This window comes from Ostrinia furnacalis, unplaced genomic scaffold, assembly GCF_004193835.3.
Source record: "Ostrinia furnacalis isolate ACB-3 unplaced genomic scaffold, ASM419383v2 OfSCF2566, whole genome shotgun sequence".
NCBI classification, from domain to species: Eukaryota; Metazoa; Arthropoda; class Insecta; order Lepidoptera; family Crambidae; genus Ostrinia; species Ostrinia furnacalis.
This window is the reverse complement of record NW_021132805.1, coordinates 445,086-462,427: the sequence shown is the minus strand read 5'-3', so window position 1 is coordinate 462,427 and position 17,342 is coordinate 445,086. Positions and strand designations below refer to the sequence as shown.

General features: G+C 38.3%; 2 protein-coding genes across 2 annotated transcripts in view; both read left to right on the top strand.

Annotated features, from left to right (window-relative positions):
• Positions 1-6,889, top strand: part of LOC114355830 (LIM domain transcription factor LMO4) — a 115,802-nt gene extending 108,913 nt beyond the window's left edge. The window contains exon 5 of the mRNA XM_028308854.1: positions 4,784-6,889. The gene's annotated coding sequence lies outside the window, so the exon portion shown is untranslated. The remainder of the gene's footprint in view (positions 1-4,783) is intronic.
• A 9,035-nt stretch (positions 6,890-15,924) lies between these two features.
• CPR57 (cuticular protein RR-1 motif 57) lies at positions 15,925-17,170 on the top strand. The gene is made up of 3 exons (XM_028308874.1): positions 15,925-16,133; positions 16,447-16,530; positions 16,751-17,170. Exons 1-3 carry the CDS (start codon positions 16,116-16,118, stop codon positions 17,168-17,170), a joined length of 522 nt encoding a protein of 173 aa, XP_028164675.1. The 5' UTR covers positions 15,925-16,115.
• The last annotated feature ends 172 nt before the right edge of the window (positions 17,171-17,342 follow it).

Sequence of the window (17,342 nt, the reverse complement as noted above, 5' to 3'; positions counted from 1 at the left end):
ATCTAGATTGACCAAAGCTAGGGCGGATAATATTTGTGAAAGTTACAACACGTGCTTTGTTTTTATAAGGTGGGAATTTTCAGGATATTCATGTTTAGTTTTCAGTAATTAACTACTTTGGGTCATGCGACAAAACGCAAGAAACCAATTCTAAGCTAACCGTAACCGATACGCGTACTCGTAACTTGTCGCGGACCCGCCGCCCAAACATGGCCAATGTTTGTAAACTTCATAACGCTATACGCCCTACTACTAATGTTTTTATTAGATGCAAATTTTCAGCATCTAGCTATTTAGGTGCCATATACCTAGTTTCAAAGCGACAAAACGCAAGAAACCAATCCTGAGCTAACCGTAACCGATACTCGTAACTCGTCGCGGGCCCGCCGCCCAAATACGGCCAATGTTTGCGGACTTCATAACACTGTGCAAAGGTTTTATTAGACGTATGAACGTCTAATAAAACCAAAACGTCTAGTAAAAGATACATATGAATGTATCTTTCAGTACGTATCTGGCTATTTAGGCGCCATGTGCCTAGTTTCAAAGCGACAAAACGCAAGAAACCAATCCTGAGATAACCGTAACCGATACTCGAAACTCGTCGCGGGCCCGCCGCCCAAACACGGCCAATGTTTGCAGACTCCATAACACTTATGCAATGGTCTTATGAAATGTTCATAAATGTATCTTTCAGTACGTGTCTAGGTATTTAGGCGCCATGTGCCTAGTTTCAAAGCGACAAAACGCAAGAAACCAATCCTGAACTAACCGTAACCGATACTCGTAACTCGTCTCGGGCCCGCCGCCCAAACACGGCCAATGTTTGCAGACTCCATAACACTTATGCAATGGTCTTATGAAATGTTCATAAATGTATCTTTCAGTACGTGTCTAGGTATTTAGGCGTCATGTGCCTAGTTTCAAAGCGACAAAACGCAAGAAACCAATCCTGAGCTAACCGTAACCGATACTCGTAACTCGTCGCGGGCCCGCCGCCCAAACACGGCCAATGTTTGCGGACTTCATAACACTGTGCAATGGTTTTATTAGAGTCATATTGTATCTTTTAGTACATATCTAGCTATTTAGGTCCCATGTACCTAGTTTCAAAGCGCCAAAACGCAAGAAACCAATCCTGAGCTAACCGTAACCGATACTCGTAACTCGTCGCGGGCCCGCCGCCCAAACACGGCCAATGTTTGCGGACGGCTCGACGCGCGCCAACGCCTACAACTATTAAATTATTTAGGCCCAGTCTTGCATTGTCTCGCGAAAGTCTATCTGGCCGGTGCCGGCCGTACCGCCAGGGCTACCGTTTGCGGAAAAGTTACAAAAATAGTTTTGGAATAAAAAAATCTCTAGATTATAGTGATGGGGATGAGGATAGAATAGTTTCGTTAATATTTATAAAATAAAATAGTTTCTCTAAGTAATGTACAATGTACCTACTAACCAAAAAACTGACAACAAGATATAAGAAAGGTATTTATCGTTTTATTAGTACAGTAACAGTCCAAGCAGATTGTTTTTACGACTTTTAAAGGAAGTCTATGCACTGTAAAATCATGCAAATCCAATTGAAAAAATTGTAGACTGCTTTTTATAGCTCTTAATCTGCACAAGCATTTGTTTCCTTCGGTAAATAACGAAATGTGGTTCGGAGTTTCCCAACAAGACGGTAACCCTACAGCTCCGGGGCGCAGTATAAACATAGTTGTTACAATCCGATAGAAATGTCCCGAATGTGCGACGATCGCTCGGCTCTGTATTGAATTAGAGCGACGAGTCCGCAAACTAGTACACTGGTTAATGGAATGCCGATGGGCCATTGTGTACCCCGTTTTCTATTCAAACGCGATATTATACCCTCGTGTACACCAGCCTTTCTTGGAAAGGCTCCGTTTAATATTCGGAATTTGTAGAATAATAACAGACTTATTGTCTTTGCGATAGTTAAAATTGAAATTCTTAGCATATTGTAATGTTCAAGCAACTTGCTGAGTAGTTTAAACACATCACAAACTCTAATCAAGTTTGGAGGCTTTTGGAAAAATATTTAATGGAATCGGTATTACAAACGTCACTTGTTAAATTCGAAGTTTTCTTCTCAATGTCAAAGATTAAACTTATCAACGTCGCTCGTTTTATGCATCGCTCTAGTTCTAATACTTTAATACTAGTGCCCCTTATTCCATATTGCCTTTACGGTAAGAGCGATCACCGTTACTCCATCATTAGTGCTGCAGGTCGCAGCGTCGTATTTCGGTCGTGACCCGCGACCCCCGCAAATTGCACACATACCCGCAGGTCAGCCTCTACTTAGGTTCTGTCCACCGCTTGCCTGTACATAGAGTTCAAACGCCTTTAATATCTGGACTTAGCTTGGTTCGTGTATCCACTTTAGGTTATACAGGCATCAAGGTTTAGTGATGTCCTGTAATTGTGAATTGGGTCTTATGTTGGACGATTGTACTAAGATAGATATTTAGAGACATGGATATTTAAACTAAGTTATACTTTGGTTGTAAGTCCACAGTTTGCCAAATTTAACTTTATAAAGGCTTAGGCCAAAGCTGTAGCGTAACGTAAGCTCTACCAATTCCTAAATTGGACGATAAAAATACTTGTTAGTATCGAAATCGTGTGAACTTTTAGGGCGCTCGAACATCGATACGAACGTCATTTATCATAAAAAAATCGCTACTGACAATTTAATACGCCCTTATTACACTATACGTTGGACATAATTTAAAATCTATGCATATGCAATGCATCCTGTATCAATCAACTTCGCCGGGCTCGTATGTGTCGTCATTAGTGCAGTAGAGTCACATCTGTTACATTTCGGAGCCGTGCAGCGACGCATACCTGACGTGACCTATGCAAATCACACGCATACAGGTCAGGGGACAGGCCAACTGATGGAGACATTCGTCATTTGTTCCACCAGTTAACTCTACAATTAAAAGTTGTTATTTTTCTAAAACACCAGAAGTAACTTGCGCAAATTAATTGACAGTCAAATTGGACTCAACTAATATTTAAATTAGTATTTGGCTTCACAGTTGCCGCTTTCCTTCAGGGCTGTTTATGTATTGACGCAATTAATTCCCACAATTGTCATTGTGAGCCGCCCCATTCCGCTGGAGCACCGGGATAAAGGACCGACCCAAGTTTCAATAGCCTCCGTATTAGTTTGCAATGTAATTGTTCCCGGCCCGCTGCAATATGTAACCACAAATATTATGCATGTTTAATTAACGCCATTCCTAATTCATAATCCGACAGTGATAAATTAGACAGCCCCGACCGCCGTAATTAGGTACGCAATTATCGCGCCACGTTTGAATTCATTAATGCTGAAAGTATACTCTAGGCGAACGTGATTTATTACGTGGCATCTTGCCTATCGCAATTAATACCGCGTTACACCTGCGCCCTACAACCGTATACGTACGATTTTTAATCGTGAAACAGTTCGCCGCGCCGTGAAATAATTAATCAGCTATAACAAGATCCTCATATTGTTCCCCCCGGTTCTATTATTAGGCAATAAGCGTGTTTTCCGCGGCCGCCGAGCGGACGTAATTGGAAACCCTATACGGCTATTTAATTTACCTAGCCGCCTGAGCCGAGCCACCTGGCTCGATGGCGAAACAATTGCCGAGCGCCTAATTATATTTTAATCGCAACGTGCCCCCCGCCCGGCCGGGGGCCCGGGGCGCCGGGCCCCAGGGTCACAACAGCGCCACTAATTCATTTGTGCGGCGGGACTCTACTAGCACGCCGCTCGCCAGTGCCTGTTTATTCTCATAGGAGAGTTTAGGTCTCCTAAAGCAATAGACGCTTTAACATATTAACCGAACGTTTATAAGGGCCCGAGCGTGCAATGCCGTCAAGTTAATTAAGTTCTCTTCAAAGACTCAGGGTTCGTACTTCCTAATAAATTTATGCATGAACGCTCGTGTTTTTAATTTGGTTGTTACATGCAAATTCGGTGTAGGATGTGTCGCTGCACTGAGTTGATCAAGTGCAATAAATATTAAAGTTACAATATCATTGTACGTGTACGCGAGCAGCTGTTCCGCGAACTATGCCAATTGTGTGCAGCCTTTGTTCGCGGCATTCACTATGAAACTACCTATTACAACAATACAAACCCACTATGACATCAATTCGGTGTACTAAATTAATAATTCCCATTTCGGAATTATCGTAAGCCACTTGGCAAACAAAATAGGCACTTAAATTATTTTGATAGCAGTAAATGTAATTGGAGCTTATTCAATAGCCACGAAAACCACACAAAATAACAGGTTATTGGTATTTCCAACATTGTACTATCTCTATCTCGGTTTATTTAATATTTCATCAGCAAATGGATATTATAAACTTCGCCGCAGTTAGAAGCACAGGGAAGACATAAAGAAGTGACTTCGTCCATAAGTTAGTCTAAACTATTGCGAAGAAGTTGTGTGGAAACCGGCAACGGTTGACGTGTGATACGATTTAGCACTGAACTGGCTGCTCCTGCGCCCACTTCGCATTAGCGTGAAAGCCTCCTTCGGCGGGAGGCTGCGCATTGGCCATTAGCGTGATTAGAGAAACACACCCCCACCCGCGAATTCTTTAGGCCTCTCATCTCATAATACTACATATTTCATTATTTATGTAAGCTCTGTTTTTACTCCAATCTACTCTCACGGAGATTACACACAGTCTAAGTAATTGTAAAGCTTTTTGCTCTGGATATTAAAGTTTCGATTTTGTTTCTTTGCAGATGATGGCGTGTTCGTATCTCAGCGCTGGGATGAAGACTGAGGCTAGTGCTGCGTGCTGGACCCCGCCCAACGTGGGTCCGCTGGCTGATATACAGGGGCCTTCGGGGCTGCCGGCGCCTGTTTTCTTGCGGCCGCCGGCGATGCTAGGGGTCCTGCCCCCGCTGCCCGGCCCGCTGCCTGGCCCGCCGCACGAGCCGGCCCTGGACCTCACCACGACGCCATCCCTCAAGGCCCGGCTGCCGTCCTCACCTAGTGACGACGACACGGAGTGACAGTGTTGTGCCAGAGACAACTGAACTCTACCGATCGCGAAATTATTACACATTTTACAGTAATAATTTTAACGTCAGTGAACTGTTAAGTTATACCTTAGTACCTACGACATATTTAATTTCGGTTGTGAAAATGGCAATTCTGTAATACTTAACTCGCTCTATGTAAATTTCCATTAAACTACTGGTACTTAAGAGTTAAACAGAATGAGATGTGTTAAACACAAGGGAGTTGTATTTATATGAAATGATGAAGTGTGTGTAAGTGTGAGGAAATGACATATCTTATGTAGGTGTGGAGGCATTTTATCTTCTTATTGAAATTAAGATCAGTTGTGTTAAAATCTCACGAGTTGTGACCTCCATAAGGCGAGGAGGAAGGCGTATTTAGATTTCTCCGATTATGACCATATAAATAGCACATATTAAATGCCAATTTAAAGAAGAACAAATCATAAATGCTATTTGATATTTTCTTTTGCCTCCTCATTCGACCTAGAGATTGTAACTATCGTCTATTTTCTTTTCAACAGTCTTTCTTTCTCGACAACCAGCAAGAGACCTTATACTGGTCTTCTTACTCTTGGTTTTATTTTAATTTATTTAAGCATCGTAATTTGGAACACCTAACCTGAAGATAAAGTGTCACAACTCAAAATTTCAACTAATATTTTAGTAACATTTGTGTAAAAATGCCGTTTCATTTGGCTAAATGGGTTAAAAATCTGAAATATGGAAAAAATATATATTATTTTTTATTATTTCATTTGACACTGAATCAGAGGTGCAGTGTTCCATTAACGTCTTATACATGTCGATTCTTGCCAGAAATCGTATCTTTTATAACCTTGTTTGTAACATCGACCGTGTTTCTCGCGCACTCATCTCTGTGATTTGCAATTTTGCTGTGTAAATAACTTTCTCGAATAAATTTGTTATTTCGTATATAAACGACGAGCTGTCGGACACGACGGCCCGTCACTATTATTCGTTTATGATGTACATATTAGCATATTCTAGGTGTAAGTAGGAACATCTCGCACCTAACTTTGGGCGCAAAACTTCGTAGCAATAATTTTGATGCCAACGTCTTTGAAGTATTAAATCAACTTACTAACGGTCTCTGTATATATATTGATCTATGTTTTACCATTAAAGTTGTTCAAATCGATTTCTAAATAAATGTATGCAGTTATTGTAAGTACTTAAACGCTAACATTCCTTAATACGTGTATAATGTCTGTGTATCATTGTAATGTAAAACATTATATTTCATACTAAATTATTTATTTTAACTTGTTGTCAATGTGGCTTAGATTAGAATTACTATTCTGACAAACCTAATTTATTGACATTAAAATAAAACTATGTGTAATAAAAATGTAGATCGTTTCTGATATCACATTAAAGGCATAAAAACTCTATATTTATTTAATAGTATCATAATAGGTATCCCTAAACCACATCGGCATGCGTGCATTAATGTTAGCGTTTAGTGAATCTTGCCATCTAAACATATGTTAATTTACTAAAAACTACACTGACTTTAGAGAGATTTTGAGATTGGTTCAAAAATCACCAAATGGTCATCATTTAGTTACAGGGAACAGCACTACAGATTTTAGTTGCAAAATCGACTCTATCACAACTACATTAGAGGCCACAGTGTTTACCTTGGTGTGCTGTTGTCTGTAGTATCAAAAATCGAATCTAAGTCCGTGGCAGTTTATTAGAAACGACAGTTATGGTGTTACCAATACACAAAGAAAGAACATACATACTTAGAATAAGAGAACCGGCGACAGGAGGAGAAAATAAACATTTTGTAAATTATAACCTGGTTTCAATCAACCCCTAACCTAACATTACTGTCCAAAGTAATATGCATTAATCTGAAAACTATACATATTGTGACGTAAAGAGAAACGTAACATAATATTTACGTAAAAAAATAAAAATCGGGTCCTTTGAGAGGATGAAATTATTTGGGTCATATCATTGGGTAACATAAAAGCTGGACATGATTCCTATAGGTGTTTATCATCAAACAAAATACTAGGAAAGAATTTGTATGCAGATAAGATTCTATAGTCACAGTCTGACTACACAAATACCTGAAAAGAACATTTGAAAATGACCCGCTTGACATCAAAATGAATATTCATTAACACTGAAATAATATTATTGACACTGAAATGAATTACGAGTATTGATTAAAAATCTATTTCCAATCTACGATCCTAATATAAGCGAAATTACTAGAACTTAATAACATTAATACAGCGATACGAAACTAATAAATACCTATTAATCAACTTCGATCAGTCTTAATGAAAATAATACTTACTCGTATTTTATCATATGCTATTCGACAGTAGAATTAGACATAATTTAACCTACCTTATTGTTTATCGTAGAAACTTCAATTGTTACCAAAAAACAAAAAGTTAAACTGAAAATCATAAAATACTTTAAACATCCCAATGTAAACAAAAATAATTTATTATTAATTTTATTTAAATTTATGTTATTTTCCGGCTGTTGTTGCTATTTTTTCGCAAAAAATACAGTAAAATTATGTACATTCAGTTGGATTAAAAAGCAAGAAAACATCTGGCAGACTGTTTAACATTGCAGATTCAACGATTATGTAAACAAGCCTTTTCGAAGCCTTTTTTGGCCACGACAAAATAAGTGGACGACACTTAATTAGTATTCAAAAATATTTCGATTTCAGTCAGTTCGCAACAGGCAACACTTTTTCTATCGCATATTCATTGCAGGGACCACTGAAAGTCAGCGCCGGTTGGGGTAACTTACAGAGTTTTAAATCGTCCTAACTGCATTATGCATTTAGTCTCAATGTTCTGGAACTTCTTATTTCTTGTACAAAAAGCAAAAATTTAATAACCGTAGTCGCAACAGCTCTACACTACTAGCCAATTGACATACTTTTGATGTATTCAAGAATAAATCAATAATAATTTTCAAGAATCTTTATTTAATAGCTCCCTTATTGACTGATTTGCTGATTCTCCACTTTTCGTAGCACGTAGTCGTAGCGGACCGCGTAGCTCGTAACGCGGCGTGCATAACTCAAAAACTAGCATTAGAAAACTTTTTTATGTTCACTTACACAAAGGCTATTTTAATTTAAATATAATATTATAGATTTAAAAAACATACTGATATCGGTTTGTGTATGGACTGTAATGCACAGTTGAGCGCGCCTTACGCTCGGTGCACATGAGTTTGTGTTGGCAATTGGATTATCCCATTGTGCATCGGTATCGTGACAACAGATGATTCGGGAAAGACCGATAATATCTACAGAGGGTGAGTAAATATTTATTTTACAATTTTTTTAGTTACCATATACCATAGTGAAGCATGTAGACGAAACTTTTTATAAGTATGTGTACGTTGTTTACTACGAGCTACGAGTACCTACGTATTTAGGTAAGTCATGTAAATCTCCAAATAATTAATTTTCAAGTGTAATATTTAATATAAATATGAGTATAACATAATAATGAGTAACCTGTTCTATGTTAAGAAAAAGAAAATTGTTACTTCTTGACCTACAAAACACAGACTTCTCTGTGCTGTGATCTGCTTATCACGAAAATTAGGACAAAATTCAAATGCCTAAATTATACCTGGCTATTATTTTTTGCATTGACCGTTATATTTTCCACGCTTGAAATAGAAAACCATTTTCCCCACTTCCAATCAGTGACATTAACGACATCCGAACCCGAAACCCGGGGGTTTTGTTGGAATTTGACCGGCGGCGGGACCAATTACGCGGCGTGGTTCCTTCCTGCGCCATCAAACATGCACGACGCTGAAAAACGACCAGATTAATTGTTGAAACCTAAATTTAAAGACCATTTTTAGTTTCAACTGCAAACGGTAGAGGACAAGTTCAGGTTAAATCTGATATTAGAGTGTTTATACTCTAAATTATCTTTTTAAAACACACAATACTTGCGTACTAAATACCCTAGCAGGTATTGTTCCAGTCAATAATGCTAGGTCCTGCACAATGAACATAAGAGTGCTAAAATAGACATTTTGAACAAACTTATTTGGAGATTTTATTGCTGAAGGGGATCTCTCACAGACAGCCAACAGGTAGAGGAAATTAGGAACGAACAAACGGAGCTAAGTTTGACTTCTCTTTCATGACACCTTTTCTTTAGAGATGGTCAAAGGAAAGTCGTCCCTACCAAAAGTTTTGGTACCAGAATTTATAAGTTATATTTATTTATTTAAGGATAGTGTAATTTGTAAACTTAACAGGTTCTAGACTACGCAACTAGTGTACGCAAAAAGTTTAAATACAGTTTCGTAAATCCTTTGAGTTTTAGTCATCTCGTGTGCGGCACGCTAAAATAAAAATCTTGCTCCACTTTTTATCGGAATGGTGCATCTAACGCTGGAAAGAGGCGAGTGGATTCGGCCATTACCCCAGTGAATATTGCAGGCCACGGCTATTGATCAGGTGTCGCTCACGTCGCTCTATCGCCACGTCACGGCTCTCCTGTCTATCAAAATCACACGGTTGAAGCTTTATTAACCTACCTAGGTACTTACTATGATAATGCCATGATTATGTACCAGCAGCCTAGAATAAGTGGATTTTAGTTTTGGACTGCATTAGAGTATTGTAACGTTTGAAGAAACACCTTGACTTGACAGAGATTGAATCTGAGATTCTTTAAGTTCTACTAAGCGTGTCATGCCTTACATGAACATAGCGTGGTCCAATACGATCTGGGGCCCTGATTATTGAGTATGTAATAACCTACCATAGACATTTCAAATTCAAATTCGTTTACTTCTTTAACTTAGCCTAGTTCAGTTACAAGTTACAAGCTTCCTGTTAAGCAACAGATGTTGCTTGTGTTAGGAAGCACCGCTCTTCCAAATCAATATAACAGTAGATAGGCAAATTTATTTTAATTGAGTTTAGTGTGCATTTCTACGAGAGAAGTACAGAACACAGCTAGTTAATTATAATCCCGTAACCGTGCACATCATTCGCCATTTATTACCTAACTTACCTTCGTTAAGTTAAATTATGCAAAAACAAGACGTCCAATTACAAGTAGAGTATGGTCTGGTATTCTCGTGTAATATGCTTGGCATATCTCAACAATGACATGTTTGGCTAATTTTGAGATAACAAGACACGATGTTCTCGACGTCCCGTCGGACGGCATCGTGAGCTAAGGGTCACTCTGTGGTAGGGCTGGTACCTGAAAAGAGTTGAATCTGCCTTGATGTAAAAGAGAGGAATTAAGAAGGGTTTAAGATTTGTAGAAGCTTTGATGACCATTTGTTCTTATTCCTCCTCTGGGAAACTGGGAACTGCAATAGCTCAGATAGATACTAGCCACCATAGACACTTGTTCACATACCATGTTCACTTGAATAAAGTGATTCACACGGATTGTTCGGATAACCAAATGATCTTTTCTCCTCCGCTATGAACTGTAATAGCCCAAACTCTTCAATTAGTAAAAGACCAACCGACTCAAATAACAAAAGCCCTCCAAATGACTGAGTCATATTTCTTACAGAATTCAAATCTGCAAATCTAACTAGCTGATATGTTTTCAGACTGAACGAGATAAACCTTTAGACCAGATCGCACCACCAAGCTGTGCCGAAAATCAAATGTAGAGTCTTAAATTAAAATAGTAAAATCAATATAAAATTAATGGTGAAACATATTTCATGTTTATAAGTAACTAACTAATCGACAGGAAATAACACTAGTTACTTATTTCAAACCTACTTCTAGTAGTTTTTCCCAAAGAAGTGGAAACCCTACCACGCACCGATGTCTGTCCACCTCTACCTACGCTAATAAGGACGCAAAAGCATTGCATTTTTATATTATATTTAAATAACTACTAATGTCAGTCGGCGACGTCGTCCAACATACGACCCAAGCAAATTGGAGCACATGTATGTTAAGCTTGCTAGTTTTATATGGTTACTTATACTTTTAATTCTAGTTCTACAATTTTAGCAGTTGGTAGAAACGCAACAATGCGAGAGAATCGTCTCACAAACTTTTTCGAAATTAAAAATAAGATATTAGGTAGGGTAGTAAAAAGCTATAAATAATTAGCTTATGTTATTCTTATACGACCTACCTAGAAATTGAAAAAAACTGTCAAATATTTTATAATGCTATTCCCAAAAGTTCAAAATCAGGGAAAACCAGTTCATTCATATCCAATTCTGCCGTCTCAAAAAGCTATCACTAAATATTATGACATTTTATTAAGAATATTTACTTGTAATGAAGCAATTTAAATAAACAAATCAAACTAATGGGCACATTTGAATCTTTAGTCATTATTCTGCATAAATGGCACATAATATTCACAATTTATGTAAATGTGAATTATTGGGTGCTTAGCACACCTTGCGTTGCGGCACCACGCAGCTAACTATACTAATTTTAGATCTATTTATCCTACCCAACTAACCCAACTAAAATTTTGATAATAAGAATAAGTGCTATATGAGCTGTATAAAAGAATTTTAAGAACCCAAGGTGAATATTCACTTAAGATATTCTAAAACATCAACATAATGATATTTAGGTACAGCAACAGTGTTAAAAAGTAACGGTGCTTAGTTCTAATTTCGGCCAGGAAACAACAAGTTTACTAAATAAGAAATTATAAACAAAACTAGGTCTTAATAATATGTTTCATATTATTATCTAGTTCATAATAACTTTATTTTGGTTTATTATTATTAGCAAATATGAATAATAATATCGCCCTTTTATACCCATACTGGACTCTACACAAAAAAAGTCATGTTGTGTGACTGCAACTTTATACTCGTAAATTATACATTCAAGTAACATAAATAATATAATTGGCTATTTATTTACAAATCCGAATGTCATGTTTTAATTTATAAATGAGAAGGTGTTATAGGCAGTTTTAACGCTTTAGCAATTATTATTGTTAATATTTATTTATCACAACTTAAAAGCGTAGAGGTAGCGGTCATAGGCACGATGACCGCTACCTCTACGATACGATGATAAATAAAATTCTGATATTTACTCTATACCAATTGTAATTAATGTTACTGACTCTGACAATACGATCCCATCAAAAACAATACTTGTCAAAAATACCAAGTCTCGCAACTCAGTTGTTCTACGGTAAAAAGTTGTGAGATCCATGTAATACCAAGTCCAGGCCAGGAAATCTTTAACGTTTTACATAAATATATTGACTTGGCCATCGCACTAAATAATTAAATTTACACGTGTTTTCATGCGATGGCCAAGTCAATATATTTATGTAAAACGTTAAAGATTTCCTGGCCTGGACTTGGTATTACATGGATCTCACAACTTTTTACCGTAGAACAACTGAGTTGCGAGACTTGGTTTTTTTGACAAGTATTGTTTTTGATGGGATCTCATTTCTTTTTGTATTTTGTAGACAGCAGTTATGTATCTAGAAAACTGGACCGAAATTGAAAAATTTTACTCGACTTGGCGGTTGCACTACCGTGCCCCCAAATATTTTAGTTTTTCCTTGATTCATACACCAAACACTACTTATATTCCAAATTTGAAGCTTCTAGGTCTGCTAGAAGTGCCTTAGAGTTTTGATGATCGGTGAGTCAGTGAGTCAGTCAGTGAGTGACAAAATTAAGTAACTTTGACCCGTTATAATTCTTAAACTACTGGTTCAAATTGAATGAAATTTTAAATATACCGTGTCTTTACAATGCCTGCATAGCTAATGAAAATTCAGCCTTCTAGTTTTATCCACAACGAAGTTACAGGCGGTCGAAAATGGCCTGAATTGCTTCGAGAAAAGGATGGTACGGCCGTGCCGCTTTTTTGCTCGACTTGGTGGGGGCACTGCCGTGCCCCCAGATTTACTTTATTATGACTTCGTGAAAGTTCCTGAATGCTATCCCTCTCTCTCTCTCTTCTCGTAAAATACCCGGATGTTAATTAAATCGCATCATTATTCTAAAGTCCAGCGAGCATAGCAAAGCATGCATCGTAAGAATATCCTAACGAGCTCTATTTTGGGGCATATTAATGAAGTCTTGCGCGCGCTGTTTTCTTTATGTAAATCATATCTACACACCCGTCCGCAGCGCGATTACATTTCATGTGATATTCAAATTATTTGAGGAACCTAAGAATAACTACGACTGAATAGTAATTAAAGTGGAATACGGAGAAATATTTTGAATAGTCGACTCCACGTGTTGATGGTAGGTAGTTAACTTCTCCACTATCCTTTAATTTAAATTTATTAATCGACTGAAAGACAAACTGTACTGTATCACTAACCACATTAATTCACACAAAATGAATTTTACTAAAATTATATTGGGGTAATTGAAAGTTCCGTATCAGTTACATAAGTAGGTAGTTATTGATCGAAAACAGAAATGATTAGCAAAGCGATCGAATTGGCGGTTCCGGTAAGCATATTAAGACTATGAAATTAATATTGGAAATGTTCTAACCAAAGTAGTGACAATTTCGCGAAATATTTTTAAAATATTTGTCCCACCTGGGAATCAAACCCAAAACCTCTCGAAGTCGAAGTCGAGAGTTTGGCACTGGACCACGGAAGCGTTATACGCGAGGGCGAGTAGAGAGCGTTGTACTTAGAAACACACAACTCATTAAACTATGAACTGAGAAATTATAACCCCCAATTAGAACCGCAGATCGCAACGCACAGCCGTCATACCTCCACCCGCGAGCGCCCGCAATCAGTCTCGTAATAAATTAGCGCCATTACTAAATTATTCCCAGCTTCTAGATTAATCTAGAACTCGGGCCGCAGTCCGACGCGGCCGCTCTTACATTATTACAGCATTCATTAGAGTTCGCTAATTACTCCTTGCTTTAATGAATAAGCTCTAATGAACCACTTTCTGTTAATTAAAGGCGGCAAGGGGGAGGGTGGCGGGGCGGGCGGGAGGAACTTTTCTCCGGGCTCTGATTGCAAATGTGAATTTGTGTAAGTCTAAGTAGAAAGAGTGTTCCACTGAAAGGGGGTAATGAGGCGGTCGAGTGAGGCCGAATTAGTTGCAACTGCGCTCTGTAAATTATTTTTCACCGTCCAAATTGCGTGGCGTTTCGTAATTTGTATGTTATGTTTCTCATAATTGCGCCAAACGGTTTTTTATCTTTTGCCGGGGAAGATTATTGTGGCCGGTTTTCGTGGAGTTTATTCGTTTCCGTGGTCACTTTTGGTATCTTAAATATTAACAACATCTAATTGAAATATGGACGTACCTACTTAGATATTATTTATGAAGCGGTGGAGCCTAGAAATCCTAGCGAGTAAAAATTAATTCCACTTTTTAAATATTAGCCAGAGTTGTAGCTTTATAAAGTTGTTTTAGGACCTCATTAATTATAATATTAATATTAATGAGCTCCAGCCTCCTTCATGTGAAGCTAATAAATAAAAATAACGTTCTAAATTTTCTATTAGGTATTTTCCAAGAAATATCTGTTGCTCTTGGCATAAGAATATTGGTTAAAAGGTCTAGAAGACTTAAAAGGTAATAATATCTTTGCAATAGAGATACCCAGACGTGTAAGCAAGTGTATGATGATTAATAAACTCTTTAAATTATCTAAAACTAGCGGCCGTCCGCGACTTCGTACGCGTGGATCCCGTTTTACCCCCTTCATCTATCTTACGCGGTTTAGATTTATTCATACAAATGTTTTTTCTCGCTAATTCCCGTTCCCGTAGGAATTTTGCAATATCCTGTTATAACTAAGCTTTAAGTTTACTAAGGTACCTGCTTGCCAAATTTCAAGCGTCTAACTTAAGCGGTTTAGATTTTTCATACAAAAGGATTTTCCCGCTAATGCCCGTTCCCGTGGGAATTCCTAAGTATCCTATAACCTGCCCAGAAGTATGAAGAATAATTGTACCAAGTTTCGTTAAAATCCGTCGAGTAGTTTTTGTTTCTATAAGGAACATACAGACAGACAGACAGACAGACAGACAGACATACAGACAGACAAAAATTTTGCTGATTGCATTTTTGGCATCAGTATCGATCACTAATCACCCCCTGATAGTTATTTTGAAAATATATTTCATGTACAGAATTGACCTCTCTACAGATTTATTATAAGTATATAGATAACAGCACTAAAATCCCTCAATTCAAGTTGTAAGAAAACATGGAAACGTGTTCCCTTAACGATATTAGCTAGTGCTATTATTTTCAAATCTCAAACCTATCTGTATAACGTCTGTCTGTAAGCTAGCAAAGTTTCCAAACTATTTCAATTATACCACTGATAGTTAATTGAAAGCGAGTTCCAGTGATTTTGTTCTATCGGACTAAAAGGCTCTTTGTTAATCCTAAGTAAGTAGTTTTAGAGAAAGAGGTAGGTACGTGGAAATTTTAGTGCCTTTATTTTTATTTATCAAACTAAAGTTACTTACTCGTACTTAAGTAGGTACTGCTAGCTTGGTAAACTATTAGTGCACTGACATAAAACCGCCTCTACAAGTCTAGCCATTGTCACCCAGTGTGGTTCGCGTCATCACTGGAAGTAATCGCGGGTTCGATTCCTGGAGGTTAGTGTTTGAAATGTCTCATGAGTGTACCAACTTGCCTATATAAACGTAGATACCTAACTTAATTTTTCGCTTAATTAACTATGTAACATATTATAGTTCAAAACATTTAAAGCATCGAGATCGTTTTTTTAAGATGTTTGCTGATTTTTCAATTTCGTCAACTATCACTGTCAAATTAATTCCGTGTCCAAACACAAACAGGAATCTGTTGAAACAATTATCGTATTTGAATAAGACTCGTAATTAGTGAATTAGAACGCTTATGAAAACGCGTCCGACAATGTAACGCGAATAGTCAATGAGCGTGAAACTGAGGCAGGATAAGGATTGACAAATTGTGGAGTGCCGTGGTATATAAGCGGTCGGTCCTTAGTTGGGGTATCCACTGGAACAGCTTCCTTGGACGTCCGCACTAACACAACATGTTCAAACATATCGCGGTAAGATTGTGATTGTCGCTGTGTATACCTAAGTGTTAATTGATTTTAGTGTTATAATCAAGCTTAAATTTTTTAGATTTACCTACAGCGTGAAACAGGCTGCTACCATTTGTCAAAACCGTCAGATTAAACGCTAAAGTGACGGATTACAGTAACTGCTAAATATTCATTAAAATGTATGTGGCCATCCATTATTTCGTTACCACTTTTGCGGCTCGATGAAAAGAACTAAACGTTAGCAATTTCACGCAATCGGTTCGATCAAAAGTGGAGGAATATTTGATGAGATATCATGTTTTATATGTATTTACAGTTCGCTTGTCTGCTTGGAGTGGTAGCGGGGGCTCCATACGCACCCCTGACAGGCTACGCCACGGTTGCCGCGGTCGACCATGTGGTAAGTAAAATGCTTTTTTTTTGTTATTTTCAGTAAGTATTTTTTCTTCTAATGTTAATCGTATTACTATTTGTCCGTTGATTTCGGCTCAATGACGTCCACTGCTGGACAAGGGCCTCCACCAAGGATTTCCATGACGACCGGTCCTGTGCCTTACTGTATTACGGCTCTAATGCGCACAACTTTTGCGATGTTTCTTATTGTAAACTGTTCTTTTCAGTCGATCCCTCGCTACAGCTTCAACTACGCGGTCAACGACCCCTTGACAGGCGACAACAAGGCACAGACCGAGTACCGCGACGGCGGAGTGGTCAAAGGCTCTTACTCCGTCGCCGAACCCGACGGCACCCTGCGAGTGGTTGACTACCACGCCGACCCGGTCACCGGTTTCAACGCTGACGTCAAGAGGATAGGACCCGCCGTCCACCCGCAACCAATCCTCCACAAACCCATCATAGCCGCACCCATCGCTCCAATCTCAACTAGCATCGTCGGACTCGGCGGTCTCGGCGGCTGGGGAGCCCACAGCGGCGTCGGACTTGGCGGACTTGGCGGACTTGGCCTCGGCTACAACACTCTTGGCCTCGGCTACAGCGGACTTGGTCTCGGACTTGGCCACGGACACGGATGGAAATACTGAATAACCCTCGCAACTGACGCAACAGTAGTTTAACGGGCGTAACGTTACCTATTGTGTTTTCGCATTTGGATTTTTCCTAAGTGAAAATGTTAATAGCAATTAAGCTGTCCAGCATAAGAATAAAATGTTAAATCATTTGAGTTGACTTTTAAGACCAACCTGCTAAAATTGA